We start from the raw sequence: 20,702 nt of genomic DNA, 5'->3' as shown, positions 1-20,702 counted from the left end.
AGCCCTTAATGCTTTGGCCAGGCAGGTGAGGAATGTGACTGTGTCAGACAGTTAGGTCAGGAGTGAACACGCCTGGGTAAGTCTAAGATCTCTGTGTAGATATGAAGGTCTGGCGTTATTCATTTCGATATTCAGTGGTGTTCTAGGCGCTGTGCTGGGCTTGTCGGGAATACAGTGCTGCTACCTTCAGGAGGACTGTGATCTCATGGGAGTGAGAAGCCACAGGACAAGCAACTATGTCACAGAGTGGAACGAGGAGAATTTCTTTCTCTGTTGGTTGCAAATGATACACATCCAGCTTGTATCAGCATAAGGAAGAAAGCAAATTTATTGGTTCCCATATCTGCTGAGTCCAGGAATAAAAGGCTTCAGGAATGGCTGGATCCAGGTGTTCAAACGATGTTGTCAGAACCTGTCTCCATCTTGTGGCTCTGCTTTTCTCTATGTTGGCTTTCTCCTCAGGCAGTCTCCCCATTTGTGATGCCAAATACCGCCAGCTTAGTAGTCTTAGCTACAAAGGAGGTCTCTTCCTCAGTTATTCCAACATAAAGTAACAGAATTGAGCCTAATGGTCCAAACTGGGGTCATGTGAGCCCCCCCCCCCAGAGCTAGGGATGGTAGCCTGGCCACTCACACCAACTGAGACTGGGGGAGGGGTTCACCCGAGGAAATATCCAAGCAAGGGGAGAGGGTGCTGGGAAACAGGCAACACCCTGCCCAACACAGAGCCCCCAGAAAGGCAGAGGCTCTCAGGGGAGGGCAGGGCTCATTCCAGCCAGGGAGTCAGGACAGCTTCATGAAGGAGGTGGCCTTTGGCCAGTTGGGGCTCCAGGGATAGGGCTGAGGTGCTCCTTCAGCAGGTTCTGGCTCTGTATATGGGCAGAAGGAAGGAGGAAACGGGTATTTCCTGAGAAGCCATCATGTGCCAGGCTCTTTGACAACTATCTTGGTTAACGTCACAAGAACTCTGTCTGCTCACGCAGGTGGGAAACAGTCTCAGAGAGGTTAACCATTCCTGGCTGACCCACAGCTAGCACCCGGCACTCCTGGAGCCACCCTCACCCCGCTCCAGTCCATCTCCACCGAGCAGCTGGGGCGCTCTTTTCAGACCGCAGAGTTGACAGCATCTCGTCTCCACAGGTTCCAACTGTCCTAGGATTGAAACCCCACTCCTTAGCATGGCCCACAAGACCCTGCGCGGCCAGCTCTGTTCATGTCCCCAGGCTCCCTCCTGATCGGCCTCTACTCCTGCTGTCCCCTCACCCTCCCACCACCACTCCTCTTCTGTCCTTTAACTCAACTCCTCCAAGGACTCCCAGACTTCGGGGGCCCCCCTTTGTAATAACAGTAGCTGACAGGTGCCAGGCATTAGTCCGCACTCTCCATATTCTCATTCCTTTCAGGCTTCACATCAGCCCTGTGAGGTGGGGACCGTTATTGTCCCCATTTTACAAGATGAGGAAACTGAGGCACTGAGAAAGTGAATTGCTCAAAGTCACACAGCTAGAAAGTGGCAGAGCCGAGATTCAAAGCCAGACATTTCGCTCCAGAGTCCTCATTCTTAACCACTGCCCTCTACTGCCTCTGGGTACTCAGGGTCCCAATCCTTCCTATCACATTCTGTAACCAGTTGGTTAATCTCTGTCTCGGCACTCACAGCTAGTAATAATGGTAGCTAACATATTGAGCACGTAGCCTGTGCCAGGCACTGTACTTGGCACTTTTTATGTTTCACCTAATTTCGCCCTCTCAGCAATCCTATAAAAACTAGGTACGGTTGTCCCCATTTTGCACACGGAGAACCTGAGGAGTTAAGAGTTTAAGTAACTTGTCCACTAAGCTGGAAATTCTCAGAGGGAAGAAACCTTGTCCATTGTGCTCATCATTGAGTCCAGAGGGGCTAATTCAGTGCCTGGCATACAGTAGGCACTCAGTAAATGCTTTGGGGTTGGTTGGATGGATGGATGATAAATGGCAAGAGGGAAGGAAGGAAGGGAGGGAGGGATAGAAAGAGGGCCTTCCTGTCCCCAGTGCCCATGCTCTGGCCGTGACTGGGAGATCCTGGGACGGGAGGCTGTTGTGGTATCTGAAGTGGCCGTCCCGGCTGTATCTGCAGGAGCCACGATGCACATAAAGAAGTACCTGCTCAAGTGCCTGCACCGGCTGCAGAAGGGCCCCGGCTACACATACAAGGAGCTGCTGGTGTGGTACTGTGACAACACCAACACCCATGGCCCCAAACGCATCATCTGCGAGGGGCCCAAGAAGAAGGCCATGTGGTTCGTGCTCACCCTGCTCTTCACCTCCCTCGTCTGCTGGCAATGGGGTGTCTTCATCAGGACCTACCTGAACTGGGAGGTCAGCGTCTCCCTCTCCATCGGCTTCAAGGCTATGGACTTTCCCGCCGTCACCGTCTGCAACACCAGCCCCTTCCAGTAGGTGGTCCTTGGAGTGCGGCTGGTCTCAGCGGGGCTGCATTTCTTTTTTTCCCTTCCTTCCAGCTTTCCTTCCTTCTTTCCCTTTTCCCCCTTTCTCTCTTTCTCTTTCCTTCTTTGTTTTCATCCCTTTGTAGCAAGTAAGATTCAAAATTCATAAACCTCCTAGGCTTAAAAAGAACCTCAAAAAATGCCTGGTCGTCCCTGCCTTCAGGCATGCCAGTGCCTATTTATGGATTCAGTGTGTATTTATTGAGCACCTACTATTGCCAGGAACTTTTCTAGGCACCACGAATACATCAGTAACTAAAACAACATGCCTGCCCTCGTCACAGTCTACCAGAGAAAACAGACATTAATCTTTTTTTCCCATAAATATTGAATTCATTGTAATTATGAGGATTAAAATATATATATAGCAGCCGTACACTGAGTGCTTATGAAACACCGGGCAGCGTGCTGAGTGTCCTTCGGGTAATTCATGTCATTCTAATCCACACAGCCGCCCTAGGGGTGGGCACTGCTATAGTAGCCCCAATTCATAGGTCAGGAAATGGAGGTTCAGAGAAGTGAGGGAACTTGCCCAGAGACACACAGTGAGCAACTGTAGAATTTGAATCCAGGCCTGATCTGACTCCAGAGCTGCCACTGTTTAACCACTTGATGGCAAGGCCTAGGAAGGGGACACCCAAGGACACCCAACCTAGTCAGGGTTGGGTTGAGGAAAGGCAGAGGGTCAGTCAGAGAAAAATGCCCCGAGGAATGAGTAGAAGTTAGCCAGGCAGAGTGAAGAGAATGCCCCAAGTGGGGGGCACAGCACATGCAAAGGTCCTGGGGTGAGACAGAGCTTGGTGCATTCAAGGACTTGACAGAAGGGCCAGCATGTCTGAGTCTCAGGGAACGTTCTTGTCCAAAAGAAGGTCCTGGAAGGGAATTCATATTTCCTGATTACATTTCCAGCTGTCAGAAAGTCACTTCTTTCTAGGAATAGGGCTGCTCTTCCTTGCTTGGGTGGTCTTTGAAGCTACTCGAGAAAACTCTTAATAATTATAATAATAACACACCCTGCTTTATAAGCATCACCTAATTGAATCCTCCAAAAGCCCTCTAGGGTAAATATTTCAACCCTCCCCCCCATTTTGTAGATGAGAGAACAGAGCCTCAGAGAGGTTAACCTACCCAAAGTCACACAGATATTAAGTGACATGCCGGAATTCAAACCCAGAGCCCATGAATTCCAAAACAGGACTTAACCAAGCTCGACAGCAGCTGTGGACATCTAGGCTGTAATAGCAGCCCCTACCCCGCAGCCCGCCACCTACCCAATCCTCCTCTCCCTGTGTGCACAGAGGCAGCTGGTCTGATGGTCAGGGTACAGGTTGTGTCGTCATCTGAGGCTGGTGTCAGCTCTGGCAGATGTACACCTTCATACCAGGACTTGGGCCTGTGTCCAGGGTTTAGTGCTGTCTCCTGCAGGAAGTCCTCCAGCCAGAGCTGATACACACCACCCTGGAGACCACACTCTGGGGCAAGGTCTTGGATAAATTGGGTTTTGGAGTGACTAGGGTGCAGGGCCTGGGGCCCCCACCCAGGGCCTGGTGGGAACACCCGCTGGTGTGGACACATTTCTGCCAGACTGACTGGTCACCATTTCCAATATGGGAGCCTCAGGGGCTGAGAGAAGATCCTGGATCCCAGCCGCACAGTCCCATCTGCCTTCTCCCTCCTGAAACCGGCTCCTGTTCCCCAAATTGCTGCTGGAGAATTAGGATCACAGACCTGCCCCTCCCCCAACATTCTCTATCCCTCCTGGCAGGGAGAAGTCAGGGCCCCGTGCCTGCACAGCACACCTACTGGAGCCCGCCAAACCCGGGTTCCAATCTCAGCTCTGTGGCCTCATCAGTGGGATGAGCTCAGGAAGTCACAGCAACTCCCAGAGTTTCTTTATCCATATGTGGGGATGATTATAGAATTGTGGCAAAGATTAAATAAAAAGGTGTAGGAAGCACGTAGCACCTGGCACATGGTAAGTGATCAATAACTGTGAGCTCTTAGGATTCTTTCCCACTAGCCTGTGAATTTCATACGGAAAAAGACCCATTCTGTCTTGTTTGCCATAATATCCTCTGTGCCTTGCACAGTACTTGGCACATAGTAGATGCTCACCAAATACTGGGTGAATGAATGAGTGAGCAGGTGGGTGGAAGGATGCATGGATGATGCGTGGGTGGGTAGATAGAGAGGTGAGTGCTTGGGGTGGAGGAGCATTCTTCTCACATGTGGTGGCCGCCACACTGCAGTAGGAGGGGATCCCAGCCTACAGTCGTTCTGCTTTGAAGCTGCCTCTTGCCTCCCTGACTTGCCCTCTCTCCCACACAGGTACTCCAAAGTCAAGCATTTGCTGAAGGACCTGGATGAACTGATGGAGGCAGTCCTGGCGAGGATCCTGGGTCCTGAGCTCAGCCATGTCAACGCCACCAGGGCCCTGAACCTCACCATCTGGAACCACGTGCCCCTGGTCTTTATCGATGAGCAGAACCCCCGTCACCCGGTGGTTCTTGACCTCTTTGAGGACAACTACAATGGCTCAGCAAGCAGCACCCCAGCACCAGGAAGGACCTGCAGTGCCCACGGATGCAAAGTAGCCATGAAGCTAGTAAGTGGGCCCCAGGCACAGGTCAAACAATGGGCCCTAACTAGTGAGGCTGATGGGAGTTTCTTTCTTTAAATAATCTGGGTCTTGCTGGGGAAAAACAGGCTGGAGCCGGTGCCGATTTTATATGTTTGCAGTGCTTTTTTAAAATTAGAAATAGTTGCTATGTTAGTCAAGACACTTTTGGATGCCAGTGACCCAGCGCAAACTAGCTTAAGCAAAGCAGGGAATTCCTTGGTTCACAAAATGAGAAGTCCAGGGGTGTATTAAGTTGAGATGTGTCTGGATCCAGGCGTTCAGATGCCGTCATCAGGAGTCCATCTCTCTCCACCTAGGTTCATCTCTTCTCTCAGTTGACTGTGCTCTCTGGCTGGCTCTCTCCACATGGAAGACCCTGGCAATGCCAGACATATATCCCACAAGCTTAGCACTCTTCTCAGAAACAAAGCTCTTCTTTCCAAATTGCCTCAGTGGAAGTCCTGAGACTGATCATCAGGTCACATGCTCACCCCTAAACCAATCACTGTGAGCTGGAGGACAGGCTTTCATGATTGGCCAGACCTGGGTCATGTACCCTGGAGCTGAGGAGGATGTCAGCCTTTATCAGACCACATGGACTGAGCCGGAGGGAAGGGGTGGCTTCCTGAAGGAGGAATTAAGTCTTTTTTTTTTTTTTTTAACATCTTTATTGGACTATAATTGCTTTACAATGGTGTGATAGTTTCTGCTTTATAACAAAGTGAATCAGCTATACATATACATATGTCCCCATGTCTCCTCCCTCTTGTGTCTCCCTCCCACCCTCCCTACCCCACCCCTTTAGGTGTTCACAAAGCACCGAGCTGATCTCCCTGTGCTATGTGGCTGCTTCCCACTAGCTATCTATTTTACGTTTGGTAGTGTATACATGTCCATGCCACTCTCTCGCTTCGTCCCAGCTTACCCTTCCCCCTCCCTGTGTCCTCAAGTCCATTCTCTATGTCTGTGTCTTTATTCCTGTCCTGCCCCTAGTTTCTTCAGAGGCTTTTTTTTTTTTTTTGGTTCCATATATATGTGTTCGCATATGGTATTTGCTTTTCTCTTTCTGTCTTACTTCACTCTGTATGACAGACTCTAGGTCCATCCACCTCACTACAAATAGCTCAATTTCATTTCTTTTTACGGCTGAGTAACCTTCCATTGTATATATGTGCCACATCTTCTTTATCCATTCATCTGTCGATGGACACTTAGGTTGCTTCCATGTCCTGGTTATTGTAAATAGAGCTGCAGTAAACATTGTGGTACATGACTCTTTCTGAATTATGGTTTTCTCAGGGTATATGCCCAGTAGTGGGATTGCTGGGTCGTATGGTAGTTCTATTTTTAGTTTTTTAAGGAACCTCCATACTGTTCTCCATAGTGACTGTATCAATTAACATTCCCACCAACAGTGCAAGAGGGTTCCCTTTTCTCCACGCCCTCTCCAGCATTTATTGTTTGTAGATTTTTTGATGATGGCCATTCTGACCGGTGTGAGGTGTTACCTCATTGTAGTTTTGATTTGCATTTCTCTAATGACTAATGATGTTGAGCATCCTTTCATGTGTTTTTTGGCAATCTGTATACCTTCTTTGGAGAAATGTCTATTTAGACCTTCTGCACATTTTTGGATTGGGTTGTTTGGTTTTTTGATATTGAGCTGCATGAGCTGCCTGTATATTTTGGAGATTAATCCTTTGTCAGTTGCTCCATTGGCAAACATTTTTTCCCATTCTGAGTGTTGTCTTTTCGTCTTGTTTATGGTTTCCTTTGCTGTGCAAAAGCTTTTAAGTTTCATTAGGTCCCATTTGTTTATTTTTGTTTTTATTTCCATTTCTCTAGGAGGTGGGTCAAAAAGGATCTTGCTGTGATGTATGTCATAGACTGTTCTGCCTATGTTTTCCTCTAAGAGTTTTATAGTGTCTGGCCTTCCATTTAGGTCTTTAATCCATTTTGAGTTTATTTTTGTGATCGGTGTTAGGGAGTGTTCTAATTTCATTCTTTTACATGTAGCCGTCCAGTTTTCCCAGCACCACTTACTGAAGAGGCTGTCTTTTCTCCATTGTATATTCTTGCCTCCTTTATCAAAGATAAGGTGACCATATGTGTGTGGGTTTATCTCTGGGCTTTCTATCCTGTTCCATGGATCTATATTTCTGTTTTTGTGCCAGTACCATACTGTCCTGATTACTGTAGCTTTGTAGTATAGTCTGAAGCCAGGGAGCCTGATTCCTCCAGTGCCGTTTTTCTTTCTCAGGATTGCTTTGGCTATTCGGGGTCTTTTGTGTTTCTGTACAAATTGTGAAATTTTTTGGTCTAGTTCTGTGAAAAATGCCATTGGCAGTTTGATAGGGATTGCACTGAATCTGTAGATTGCTTTGGGTAGTATAGTCATTTTCGCAATGTTGATTCTTCCAATCCAAGAACATGATATATCTCTTCATCTGTTTGTATCACATCTTTAATTTCTTTCATCAGTGTCTTATAGTTTTCTGCATACAGGTCTTCTGTCTCCTTAGGTAAAACATTCCTAGGTATTTTATTCTTTTTTGTTGCAATGGTAAATAGGAGTGTTTCCTTAATTTCTCTTTCAGATTTTTCATCATTAGTGTATAGGAATGCAAGAGATTTCTGTGCATTAATTTTATATCCTGCCAGTTTACCACATTCATTGATTAGCTCTAGTAGTTTTCTGGTAGAATCTTTGGGATTCTCTATGTGTAGTATCATGTCATCAGCAAACACTGACACTTTTACTTCTTCTTTTCTGATTTGTATTCCTTTTATTTCTTTTTCTTCTCTGATTGCTGTGGCTAACACTTCCAAAACTATGTTGAATACTAGTGGTGAGAGTGGGCAACCTTGTCTTGTTCCTGATCTTAGTGGAAATGGTTTCAGTTTTTCACCACTGAGAACAATGTTGGCTGTGGGTTTGTCATATATGACCTTTATTATGTTGAGGTAATTTCCCTCTATGCCTACTTTCTGGAGAGTTTTATCATAAATGGTGTTGAATTTTGTCAGAAGCTTTTTCTGCATCTATTGAGTTGATCATATGGTTTTTCTCCTTCAGCTTGTTAATATGGTTTATCACATTGATTGATTTGCATATATTGAAGAATTCTTGCATTCCTGGGATAAAGCCCACTTGATCATGGTGTATGATCCTTTTAATGTGCTGTTGGATTCTGTTTGCTAGTATTTTGTTGAGGATTTTTTTTTTTTCTTTTTGGTTGAGGATTTTTGCATCTATGTTCATCAGTGATATTGGTCTGTAGTTTTCTTTTTCTGTGACATCTTTGGTTTTGGTATCAGGGTGATGGTGGCCTTGTAGAATGAGTTTGAGAGTGTTCCTCCCTCTGCTATATTTTGGAAGAGTTTGAGAAGGATAGGTGTTAGCTCTTCTCTAGATGTTTGATAGAGTTCGCCTGTGAAGTCATCCGGTCCTGGGCTTTTGTTTGTTGGAAGATTTTTAATCACAGTCTCAATTTCAGTGCTTGTGATTGGTCTGTTTATATTTTCTATTTCTTTCTGGTTCAGTCTCAGGAGGTTGTGCTTTTCTAAGAATTTGTCCATTTCTTCCAGGTTGTCCATTTTATTGGCATATAGTTGCTTGTAGTAATCTCTCATGATCCTTTGTATTTCTGCAGTGTCAGCTGTTACTTCTCCTTTTTCATTTCTAATTCTATTGATTTGAGTCTTCTCTCTTTTTTCTTGATGACTCTGGCTAATGGTTTATCAATTTTGTTTATCTTCTCAAAGGACAAGCTTTTAGTTTTATTGATCTTAGCTATTGTTTCCTTCATTTCTTTTTCATTTATTTCTGATCTGATTTTTATGATATCTTTCCTTCTGCTAACTTTGGGGGTTTTTTGTTCTTCTTTCTCTGATTGCTTTAGGTGAAGGCTTAGGTTGTTTATTTGAGATGTTTCTTGTTTCTTGAGGTAGGATTGTATTGCTATAAATTTCCCTCTTAGAACTGCTTTTGCTGCATCCCATAGGTTTTGGGTCATTGTGTTTTCATTGTCATTTGTTTCTAGGTATTTTTTTATTTCCTCTTTGATTTATTCAGTGATCTTTTGGTTATTTAGTAGTGTATTGTTTAGCCTCCATGTGTTCGTATTTTTCACAGATTTTTTCCTGTAATTGATATCTAGTCTCATAGCGTTGTGGTCGGAAAAGATACTTGATATGTTTTCAATTTTCTTAAATTTACCAAGGCTTGATTTGTGACCTAAGATGTGATCTATCCTGGAGAATGTTCCATGAGCACTTGAGAAGAAAGTGTATTCTGTTGTTGGGATGGAATGTCCTATAAATATCAATTAAGTCCATCTTGTTTAATGTATCATTTAAAGCTTGTGCTTCCTTATTTATTTTCATTTTGGATGATCTGTCCATTGGTGAAAGTGGGGTGTTAAAGTCCCCTACTATGATTGTGTTACTGTTGATTTCCCCTTTTATGGCTGTTAGCATTTGCCTTATGTATTGAGGTGCTCCTATGTTGGGTGCATAAATATTTACAATTGTTATATCTTCTTCTTGGATTGATCCCTTGATCATTATGTAGTGTCCTTCCTTGTCTCTTGTAATAGTCTTTATTTTAAAGTCTGTTTTGTCGGATATGAGAATTGCTGCTCCAGCTTTCTTTTGATTTCCATTTGCATGGAATATCTTTTTCCATCCCCTCATTTTTAGTCTGTTTGTGTACCTAGGTCTGAAATGGGTCTCTTGTAGATAGCTTGCTTTTGTATCCATTCAGTCAGTGTGTCTTTTGGTTGTAGCATTTAATCCATTTACATTTAAGGTAGTTATCGATATGTGTGTTCCTATTACCATTTTCTTAATTGTTTTGGGTTTGTTATTGTAGGTCTTTTCCTTCTCTTGTGTTTCCTGCCTAGAGAAGTTCCTTTAGCATTTGTTGTAAAGCTGATTTGGTGGTGCTGAATTCTCTTAGCCTTTGCTTGTCTGTGAAAGTTTTAATTTCTCCGTTGAATCTGAATGAGATCCTTTCTGGGTAGAGTAATCTTGGTTGTAGGTTTTTCTCTTTCATCACTTTAAATATGTCCTGCCGCTCCCTTGTGGCTTGCAGAGTTTCTGCTGAAAGATCAGCTGTTAACTTTATGGGGATTTCCCTTGTATGTTATTTGTTGCTTTTCCCTTGCTGCTTTTAATATTTTTTCTTTGTATTTAATTTTTTTAATTAATTAATTTTATTTTATTTATTTATTTTTGGCTGTGTTTGGTCTTCGTTGCTGCGCGCAGGCTTTCTCTAGTTGTGGTGTGCAGAGGCTACTCTTCGTCACAGTGCACAGGCTTCTTATTACGGTGGCTTCTCTTGTTGCAGAGCACAGGCTCTAGGCGCGTGGGCTTCAGTAGTTGCAGTAGCTGTGGCGCATGGGCTTAGTTGCTCCGCGGCATGTGGGATCTTCCCAGACCAGGGCTCAAACCCTACAGTGGCAGGTGGATTCTTAACCACTGCGCCACCAGGGAAGTCCCTGTATTTAATTTTTGATAGTTTGATTTATATGTGTCTTGGCATGTTCCTCCTTGGATTTATCCTATATGGGACTGTCTGTGCTTCCTGGACTTGATTGACTATTTCCTTTCCCATATTAGGGAAGTTTTCAACTATAATCTCTTCAAATATTTTCTCCGTCCCTTTTTTTTTTCTCTTCTTCTTCTGGGACCCCTAAAATTCAAATGTTGATGTGTTTAATGTTGTCCCAGAGGTCTCTGAGACTGTCCTCAATTTTTTTCATCCTTTTTTCTTTATTCTGCTCTGCGGTAGTTATTTCCACTATTTTATCTTCCAGGTCACTTATCCGTTCTTCTGCCTCAGTTATTCTGCTATTGATTCCTTCTAGGGAATTTTTAATTTCATTTATTGTGTCGTTCATCATTGTTTGTTTGGTCTTTAGTTCTTCTAGGTCCTTGTTAAATGTTTCTTGTATTTTCTCCATTCTATTTCCAAGATTTTGGATCATCTTTACTATTACTCCTCTGAATTCTTTTTCAGGTAGACTGCCTATTTCTTCTTCATTTGTTTGGTCTGGTGGGTTTTTACCTTGCTCCTTCATCTGCTGTGTATTTTTCTGTCTTCTCAATTTTCTTAACTTACTGTGTTTGGGATCTCCTTTTTTCAGGCTTCAGGTTCATAGTTCCCGTTGCTTTTGGTGTCTGCCCCCAGTGGGTAAGGTTGGTTCAGTGCATTGTGTAGGCTTCTGGTGGAGGGGACTGGTGCCTGTGTTCTAGTGGATGAGGCTGGATCTTGTCTTTATGGTGGGCAGGACCGCATCCGGTGGTGTGTTTTGGGGTGTCTGTGGTCTTATTATGATTTTGGGCAGCCTCTCTGCTAATGGGTGGGGTTGTGTCCCTGTCTTGCTAGTTGTTTGGCATAGGGTGACCAGCACTTTAGCTTGCTGGTCGTTGAGTGGAGCTGGGTCTTAGCTTGAGATGGAGATCTCTGAGAGAGCTTTCGTCATTTGACATTACATGGAGCCAGGAGGTCTCTGGTGGACCAATGTCCCGAATCCGGCTCTGCCACTTCAGAGGATCAGCCCTGACACCCGGCTGGAGCACCAAGACCCTGTCAGCCACATGGCTCAGAAGAAAAGGGAGAAAAAAAAGAAAGAAAAAGAAAAGAAAAGAAAGTTATTAAAATAAAAAATATATTATTAAAAATAAAAAAGTAATAAATAAAAGAAAGAAAGAAAGAAGAGAGCAACCAAACCAAAAAACAAATCCACCAATGATAACAAGCACTAAAAACTATACTAAAAACAAAAACAACAACAAAACGGACAGATAGAACCCTAGGACGAGTGGTAAAAGCAAAGCTTTTGGGAAATCTGAGGTCTTCTGCCAGCGTTCAGTAGGTGTTCTATAGGAGCTGTTTCACATGTAGATGTATTTTTGATGTATTTGTGGGGAGGAAGGTGATCTCTACATCTTACTCCTCTGCCATCTTGAAGCCACGGCTGTTATTTTTGACAGAAGAGCATTCAAAGGCTTTGCTGATAAATAGTGCTTGTAGTAGTACAACTGAAACAGCAGAAATGCAGAACTTGTCAACGTTAAAAGTGCCAAAATCACGTTCTTATTGATCCTACTCATTAGTCTGCAGTGCTCACTTGGTTGTCTTTTGAAAGTAACCCAGCTGGTTTCATCTTTTTTGGTAAGAACATAATCTTGTTTTCTGTGAACAAAAAGATGTTTCTCAGCCAACAGCAGCAGCAATGAGGAATTAAGTCTTATTATCAAAAGACAGAGGCATAAATATCGGACAGGTGAAAAACCACAGCTATGCAGTACAGTCATTGCCAAAGCATAACTGGGATGCTGGGATGCCCGCAAGCCAGCAGTAGGAAGAAGGTTCCCTGTCTGTGCCCCGGGATCCCCTGGGAGCTCTGTAACTGCTCAGGTCCCTGGGCCCCATTCCTGGAGAATCTGAATGGGCAGTTCTGGGCCCAGACCCAGGAATCTGTCTTGTTAATAGGCTCCATGGTGATTCTGATGATCAGCCTTGTTTGGGGACCCAGGCTGGGGCTAGACACTCCCGAGAAGGATGCCACTGCCTCCCGTGCCCCCCATGTGGTCAGGACTTCCACAACCCAGCTGCCCCCTGCTCCATACAAAACAGCACGAGGCTCCAGAGGCCCAGTGCCCGCTCTGACCCAACGCCCTACTACTTTTTGATGCAGTTAACAGGCTTCCTGTGTCCATTTCCTCATCTGTAAAGTAGGCGTGGTCCTGGGGGCTGCACCAGCTCTCAGGGTCAGGCCCCACGTGTGTTTGTGAGTGCATGTTGTGTGGGTGTGCAAGTGGGCTGGGGACCTCAGTGTCTTCATGATGATGGGGCAGGGCTGCTGTGAGAATTGATGAGATAATAGAACTAAAGCCCTGAGTTGGGAATTCCCTGGCAGTCCAGTGATTAGGACTCTGAGCTTCCCTTGCAGGGGACCCAGGTTCTATCCGTGGTCGGGGAACTAAGATCCTGCAAGGTATGGGGTGTGGCCAAAAAAAAAAAGTCCTGAGAACAGAGCCCAGGACAGAGTGAGCCTTTTATATATATTTATTTATTTATTTATTTATTTATTTATTTTTGGCTGCTTTGGGTCTTTGTTGCTGCATGCGGACTTTCTTCTAGTTGCAGCGAGCGGAGGCTACTCTTCATTGCGGTGCGCAGGCTTCTCATTGCCGTGGCTTCTCTTGTTGCGGAGCATGGGCTCTAGGTGCACAGGCTTCAGTAGTTGTGGCACGTGGGCTCAGTAGTTGTGGCTCCCAGGCTCTAGAGCTCAGGCTCAGTAGTTGTGGCGCACGGGCTTAGCTGCTCCGCGGCATGTGGGATCTTCCCGGACTGGGGCTCAAACCCGTGTCCCCTGCATTAGCAGGCGGATTCTTAACCACTGCACCACCAGGGAAGCCCCGAGAGTGACTCTTAAGTAGTATCATCTCCCTGAGGTGAGATGAGGACCTCCAGGAACTGGCATGAGGACAGCGCCCCATGCCGGCCTGGAGAGGGCTGTCTCAGAACTAAGGAGAAGCTTCTCCCTCAGGCCTCCTTGGTTCCCACCAGGAGGACCAATAGAGGCAGAGTGGCCAAGGTTGGAGTGTCAGGGCCTAGCCTGTCCTGTGTCTACAGGGGACCTGGGCTTCATGGTGGAGGGGCCTGCGCCCCTCTGTCGGCTCAAACTGACGAGGCCCGGGTCCTTCTCCCAGCCGAGGGGTGGGCAGACCTGGAGTCTTGGGTCCTTCATGGTCCACACAGCCTCCAGGGAGCTGCCTCTGGATGTCTGGGGAGGGGGCTGGGAAGGGAGTCAGGGGAGTGGAGGGTCCGAGTGTGTGCTGTAGATGTGCCCACGTGAGCATGAATGTGGTGCCGCTTGCGTAAATCAAGGTACATGGACGTGTGTGTGGAGTTGTGACCCCAGGACATCATGTGACTGCAGGTGTCGGAAAGCGGGGTCTGTGTATGCGTGTGTGCGTGTGTGCGTTCCCTTGTGCCTGAGGCTATGTTATATGGGGGTGGCAGGTGCTGCCTGTGAGTCCTTGTGACTGCAGAGCTGTGTGTGAGGGGACAGCCTGAGCCTTGTGACCGTGCGTGCAAACACACTCCCCCCGGCCCAGCCATGGGCAGCCCCCGCACCCAGGCGCCCCCTGAGGAAGGGCAGCTGGCAGCGCACTCGCCGCCCTGGCCCTCAGGGCAGAGGCCTGGCAGCAGCCCCCGCCCACAGGAACCTCTCTTGCCCCCGCAGTGCAGCCACAATGGGACCACATGCAATTTCCGGAACTTCAGCAGCGCCACCCAGGCAGTGACGGAGTGGTACGCCCTGCAGGCCACCAACATCTTCGCACAGGTTCCAAACCAGGAGCTGGTGGCCATGGGCTACTCCGCCGAGCAGCTGATCCTGGCCTGCCTCTTCGGGGCAGAGGCCTGCACCTACAGGTAGGAGCCGCCGGGCCCCCTGCAGCCAGGGTCCACATCCCGGTCCACACCCCTGCTTGGCCACTCAGCCCGCACCACAGCTTTCTGTGCCCAGGTGTCTTTGGTTTTCTGGGGGCAGAGCCTGAGACAGGGATGTGCTGAAGGCCCCATCACGTACTGAGGGAATCGCTTTAGGGAAAGTCTGCAGGAAAGAGGACTGAGCTAAGGGAGGCTGTGGCCACAGGTGACGTCTAGGCCTGACCTGATCCACGGGGAGCGTAAACCGCACCACAGAGTTGACCTCCCTTAAGCGGAGGGCGGGGGCGGGGGCGTGGGAGCAGCCCCTTGTACGTGCCCCCATCAGTTACTCACTGGCTCTGTGCCACCCCCAGGAGGATGGGCCGGGGTCTCCTAATTTCCCAGGCAAGGTGGCGGGAGAAGGGGCGGCTGTGAGCTGTTAGCCTCCAATACCCCGCAGCTGGGGATCTGTGCAGGTACCCCAGCATCTACTGCCCTCGGTTTTCTCATCCTAAGACAGGAACAGTAACCATAGCCACTTCCTAGAGTTCCTGTGAAGAGTAAATGAAAGGGGGGACTTCCCTGGCAGTCCAGTGGTTGACACTCCGTGCTTCCATGGCAGGGGGTGCGGCGTTCGATCCCTGGTCAGGGAACTAAGATCCCACATGCTGTGTGGCCAAAAAACAAAAAAATTTTTTACCCTTCCCCCTCCCCATATCCTCAAGTCCATTCTCTAGTAGATCTGTGTCTTTAAGCTGTGACAAAGTGAGAGAGTGGCATGAACATATATACACTACCAAACGTAAAATAGATAGCTAGTGGGAAGCAGCCGCATGGCACAGGGAGATCAGCTCGGTGCTTTGTGACCACCTAGAGTGGTGGGATAGGGAGGGTGGGAGGGAGGGAGACGCAAGAGGGAAGAGGTATGGGAACATATGTATACGTATAGCTGATTCACTTTAAAGCAGAAACTAACACACCATTGTAAAGTAATTATACTCCAAAATGTTAAAAAAATATGAAAGGAATTCATAGTGACAAAAGTACATTATGCAGATAACTTCCCCCAAAAAATTTTTTTTTAGAAAAAAAAAAAGGAAATGAAGCGGCTCATGTCAGCACTTAGGGCCCTGGAAGTCTTCACTGTAAACACCTTTTTCCCAAACAACCCTCAATGTTGAAAAGATGGCAGAATGAGGGCAGGGTCAATCCTAAAAGCCTGTGTCCTCTTACAAATAGCCCACAGATCTCCCCCTCCTTCCCCTCCCCAGCTTCTGACCATCCAGACCCTGGGCCTGAGAGCCAAGCTCTGTCCCCGAATTGGGGCAGCCGGCAGAGGGGCTGCAGGTCGGCTGGCGGGTCACGGGGGAAGGAAGGGGCTGGGTACAGACAGAGCTGCTGAAGCCCCAGCGCCCCCTCCTGGCTTCCTGGCCAGGCGTCTGGGTGAGGGGGACCACACCATCTGGGTCCCGCCCCGGGCTTCAGCCAGTCCTGTTTCCCAGAGGTGCTGGCGTCTTCCTGGCCTGGGGCTTCAAATTCCCACACTTAAGGCCTCTGGAGAATGGAGCGCTGTGCTGAGTCTGGCCGCTTTGGATGAGGGACAGGCTACCGGTTTCACCCTCCTAGGGATCGTGGCCTCAGCCCAACTCAGTCAAATCGTACACCTTCAGGGACCTCTGTTGAGAATCTGCTGACAGCCGTGGACCCTCTGTCCCCCAAAACGCACAGGCACTCAAAAGGCAGGCATTTCGTAGGCTGTGTCGCGGAATCCAGGCCCACTGAGGAGGCCCACTGCACATTTGGTCTGTTGTGAGAATCAGAAAAGGCCAGTCCTACAGGTGGAAGAGTTACGTGATGGCCCCCTGCTGATGGTTCACCTCCTGGCTGGTTGGTGACAGGCTGGATTCCAACCCTCTCTCTGGGCCAGGGCACTTGGTTCAGAGCACACCTGCCCAACCATCCCTGGCAGCCCTGCCTGAAGGCTGTTGGTACGCAATGGACTAGTGCTGTTCACTAGTCCACAAGTTCATCTTTTACCCTCTCAGCTAAAAGAGAGAGACGCAATACTGTAATTGCAAATATATGGCCCATCTGCGCAGTCAGAATGTCCTGAAGTGCAAGTGAGTTGGGACAGTGGGTTCAACTAGGATCCACCGGGATCTGCTGCCAGGTCCCTGGTGCCTGAAGCGTGAGCATCTCCCATCGAGCAGGATCCCAGTGCTCGAAGGCGTGCGTTCTGCGTACAGCACGGCCCCTAAACTGAGCCAGCTGTTTCCAGGCCTGATCCAGGGCCACAGGCAACCTGGGGATGACCTGCTTGTTGCCAAGATGGCGCCCTCCAAAACGAGTCACATTTGGGTCACATGGACTGAGGGTGGTCCCCCAAAGAGAAGATGGCTGATGGGCAGGCAACACCCGGTACTGGCCACACAACTTCTGTGGTGTCGCTAGGGCTGGGGAGTAAGTCTAGTGAAGGGGTGGCTCAAGGCTGGACTCTGCAGTTAGACTCTTGGGTTCAGATCCTTGCTCTGTCTTACGAGCTGTGTGGCCTTGAACAAATTTCTTAACTTTTTTTTTTTTTTAATTTATTTATTTTTGGCTGCGTTGGGTCTTCGTTGCTGCACGCAGGCTTTCTCTAGTTGCGGCGAGCGGGGGCTACTCTTCGTTGTGGTGTGCGGGCTTCTCATTGTGGTGGCTTCTCTTGTTGCGGAGCACAGGCTCCAGGCGCGCGGGCTTCAGTAGTTGTGGCACACAGCCTCAGTAGTTGTGGCTCGCGGGCTCTAGAGCACAGGCTCAGTAGCTGTGGCACAGAGGCTTAGTGGCTCCAAGGCGTGTGGGATCTTCCCGGACCAGGGATTGAACCCGTGTCCCCTGCATTGGCAGGGGGATTCTTAACCACTGCGCCACCAGGGAAGAAGTCCCAAATTTCTAAACCTTTATATGCCTCCAATTTCCTCCTCCGTAAAATAGATAATAACAGTGCCTACTCTACAGAGTTATTTTGAATATTCAATGAGTTAATATGCATGACAGGCTGACAGTAGTGAAGACTCAGTATTATTCTCATTAAACCCACATTTGACAAGGAACTCATTCTTCAGTAATGATGCTAACGTTTATTGTGCCCTTCTGATGTGCCAAGCACTATTCTTAGCACTTTACATGTATAAAATCAATTTGACCCTGGCAACAAGCCCTCGTTTTATATGATGCAACCACTGCCCAGAGAGGTTAAGCAACATCTCTGAGGTCACACAGCTGGTGAGTGTCAGAGGTGGCAGTCTGGGCCAGGCCCACCTTGTGTCACTTCACCACTTCATCAGAAATCAAGATCATCTTTCCTCCCCACCCACCCCTCCCAAGCCTGTTTCTTCAGCACTCGGCAGTCTGAGTGGAGGGTGTGACCCAGACACTTGGCACAGAAACCCCAGTCCACCCATCTCTGCGCTTCTGCTCACTCCCACAGCCAGCTGGTTACCCACCTTCCTGAATCAGCCTCAGACTCCGTGCTGAGGACACGTGCCTCTCTCTGCCCTCACAGTGCCACGCTCCAGACACAACGGCTTCCTCACTCTGTTCTGGACTCCTTCCTCCCCTGCTCGTATGTGGCAAATGCTCAAGACGCAGCAGCTGCAGTTTTAGGAACATGTGAGCCACGTTTGGACCCTGACACCAAAGCACCCAGATTTGAATGCCAGCTCTGTGTGTTGTGGGGCACGCTACTTAGCCTCTCTGTGCCTCAATTTTCTCATCTGGAAAATGGGGATACTGAAATGACCTCATAGGGCTATCATGGGGATTAAATGAGTTAACATAGATAAAGTGCTTATGTGAAGCAATTATACTCCAATAAAGATGTTAAAAAAAAAAAGTAGAGGAGACAAGAAAAACAAAAAAGTGCCTAGAACAGTGCCGAGCATGTGTTAAGAATTATATATGAGCACTTTAAAGATAAACTTTTTATTGTGGAATAGCTTTAGATTTATAGAAAAGTTTCAGAGAGAGAGTACAGAGTTCCCTTGTACTCCTCACCCAGTTTCCCCTCTCGGTAACATCTTACATCACCATAGTAATTTATCAAAACTAAGAAACCGACATGGGCACATCATTATTAAATACACCTAACACTTTATTTGGATTTTGTCAGTTTTTCCTGGTGACCTTTTCCTGTTCAAGATTCCATCCGAGAGACCCCTGTCGGTTGCTGTCGGTTGTCACGCCTCCTTTGTCCATTCTGGCTGTGACACTTTCTCAGACCTCCTTGTTCTGGATGATTGTGACAGTTTCAGAGAACTGGTTGGGTGTCTTATAGAAAGGCTTTGATTTGGGGTTACACAGATAAGATGGATTTGGGGGAAGAAGACCACAGAGGTGAGGGGCTTCTCATCCCATGGTGTGTGGGGTACATGTTAGGCACTCGACACCACCCGTGATGTTGGCCTTCCGAGGTGCAGGTGCCGCGTGCTGGGCTTCTCCACTCTAACGTAACCCCTTTGCCCCCCCTGTGCTCTGTATCGTGGAAGCACGTCTCTAAGTTCAGTCTGTACTCTGGGGGGTGGAGGTGACGGCAGGGGGAGAGGGACTAAACTCCACTTCTCCTGGAGAGGGGAACATACACTATTCGGAATTCTTCTGTAAGGAAGATTTATGTCTTCTCCATTTGTTTATTTATTCAGTCTCTTAATTTATACCAATATGGACTCATGTATATTTGGGTTGTAATCCAATACCACACTATTTATTTTCTTACTCAAAATTTTCCATCTTTGGCCACTGAGAGCTCCTTCAGTTGGCTCCTATGTCTCTTTGACGTGTTCCCATCCCTTTATTTATTTTTTAAGTACTTCCTTACTTTCTGGCACAACAAGATGCCCCAGTCCTAGAATCAGCCATTTCTCTGAGGAGCTCCAGTCCTTTTATTGGAGAATGGTATTTAGAAACCAAGATCTAGGCATCTATAAGTGTTGTTGTTGTTATTATTGCTTCAGGGATTGGCCAGCTAGTTCCTGACCTCCCCCAAACCCTACTACACAGTACCACTGTTGTTATACTGCTTCCTGCTAGGATGCTCTGTTTCCCAGTCTTTTCTGGAGGCTTGCTGGTCTCTGTCTATACGCCTAGCCTCTGTTCCAGGGAAGGTTTTTGGAGGGAAGCGCCTAGCTCTGGAGCCGGAGGTAGCCAGTGCTGGGAGCAGCCTCTCCAGGTAAAGAACATTATCAACAAGCAAATAGTTGGCAAGACTGCGAGTGCAACCCGGGACAGGAGGGGATCTGGCCGTGCCCGGAGCCACCCGCTCCTGAGCTGTAGATGTCCAGGACAGCTCCTTGGGCACACCGTATCCCACACCCCTGGGGTGGGGCCTCTCCTTCCAGAACAGGGCCTGGCTGCAGCTGGCTTGCCCTGCTCCGTTCCTTCCCTGTGGCCACAGCCCTGATCCCACACAGGACAGAGACTCTGTAGTGCCTGCCCAAAGCTGTTTCTTCCCTCTGGGACTTCGCGTGTGTCGTGCCCCCTGCCTGGGCTGCCCTTTCTCCTCCCCACCCGCCAGGCTCGGCTACCTCTTACTCACCCTTGAAGTCTCAGCTCAGGCCTCACCTCCTCCACGAAACCTTCCCTGACCTACTCCCTACCCCGACGCCCACTCTTCCAGGCTTATCTCTGTTGATACTCTTACCACACACTATAATTTATCCAACAAATATTTACTGAGTGTCTACCGAGTGCCAGGCTCTGAGGATGGGGGGTGAATTTGTTCAGTATTTCAGTGTGCTTGGCTTCCAACCCTCACGTCAGTCCCTTTGGGTGGGCGCTGTGGTTACCCCAGTGTTACAGGTGGAGAAACGAGACACGGAGAGGTGAAATAACTTCCCCCGGGCTCACCAGCTAGTAAGTGGCAGAGCCAGAATTCAAATTCGGGCAGGCTTGGCTCCTGGGCCTGAGCTCCTAGCCTTTAACTTCTTTCTCCCTGCAAACAGACAGCTGCCCTCCCTGGGATTATGGTCTAAAGCAAGAGGCAGCTGATAAGCAAGCAGTTAAAGGAGATGAGTTCAGCTTCTGCGCATGCCTGCAGGGGAATAAGCAGGTGGAAATGGTCAAGTAACTGGGAAGTGACTTTGCGTAGGGAGGTCAGGGGACGCTCAGAGAACAT

General features: G+C 47.9%; 1 protein-coding gene across 4 annotated transcripts in view; it reads left to right on the top strand.

Annotated features, from left to right (window-relative positions):
• The window catches only part of SCNN1B (sodium channel epithelial 1 subunit beta), a 76,439-nt gene that overhangs the window by 42,757 nt on the left and 12,980 nt on the right, over positions 1-20,702 (top strand). For all 4 annotated transcript variants that reach the window (XM_060285086.2, XM_030871480.3, XM_070043658.1 and 1 more), the window contains exons 2-4: positions 2,117-2,435; positions 4,815-5,091; positions 14,367-14,557. In XM_060285086.2, coding sequence (XP_060141069.1) covers positions 2,125-2,435; positions 4,815-5,091; positions 14,367-14,557 — 779 coding nt within the window. In that variant the 5' untranslated portion in view covers positions 2,117-2,124. The remainder of the gene's footprint in view (positions 1-2,116; positions 2,436-4,814; positions 5,092-14,366; positions 14,558-20,702) is intronic.

This window comes from Globicephala melas, chromosome 15 (genome assembly GCF_963455315.2).
Source record: "Globicephala melas chromosome 15, mGloMel1.2, whole genome shotgun sequence".
Lineage (NCBI taxonomy): Eukaryota > Metazoa > Chordata > Mammalia > Artiodactyla > Delphinidae > Globicephala > Globicephala melas.
Note: the sequence above shows the minus strand (reverse complement) of the source record. Positions and strands in the feature narration are given on the sequence as shown.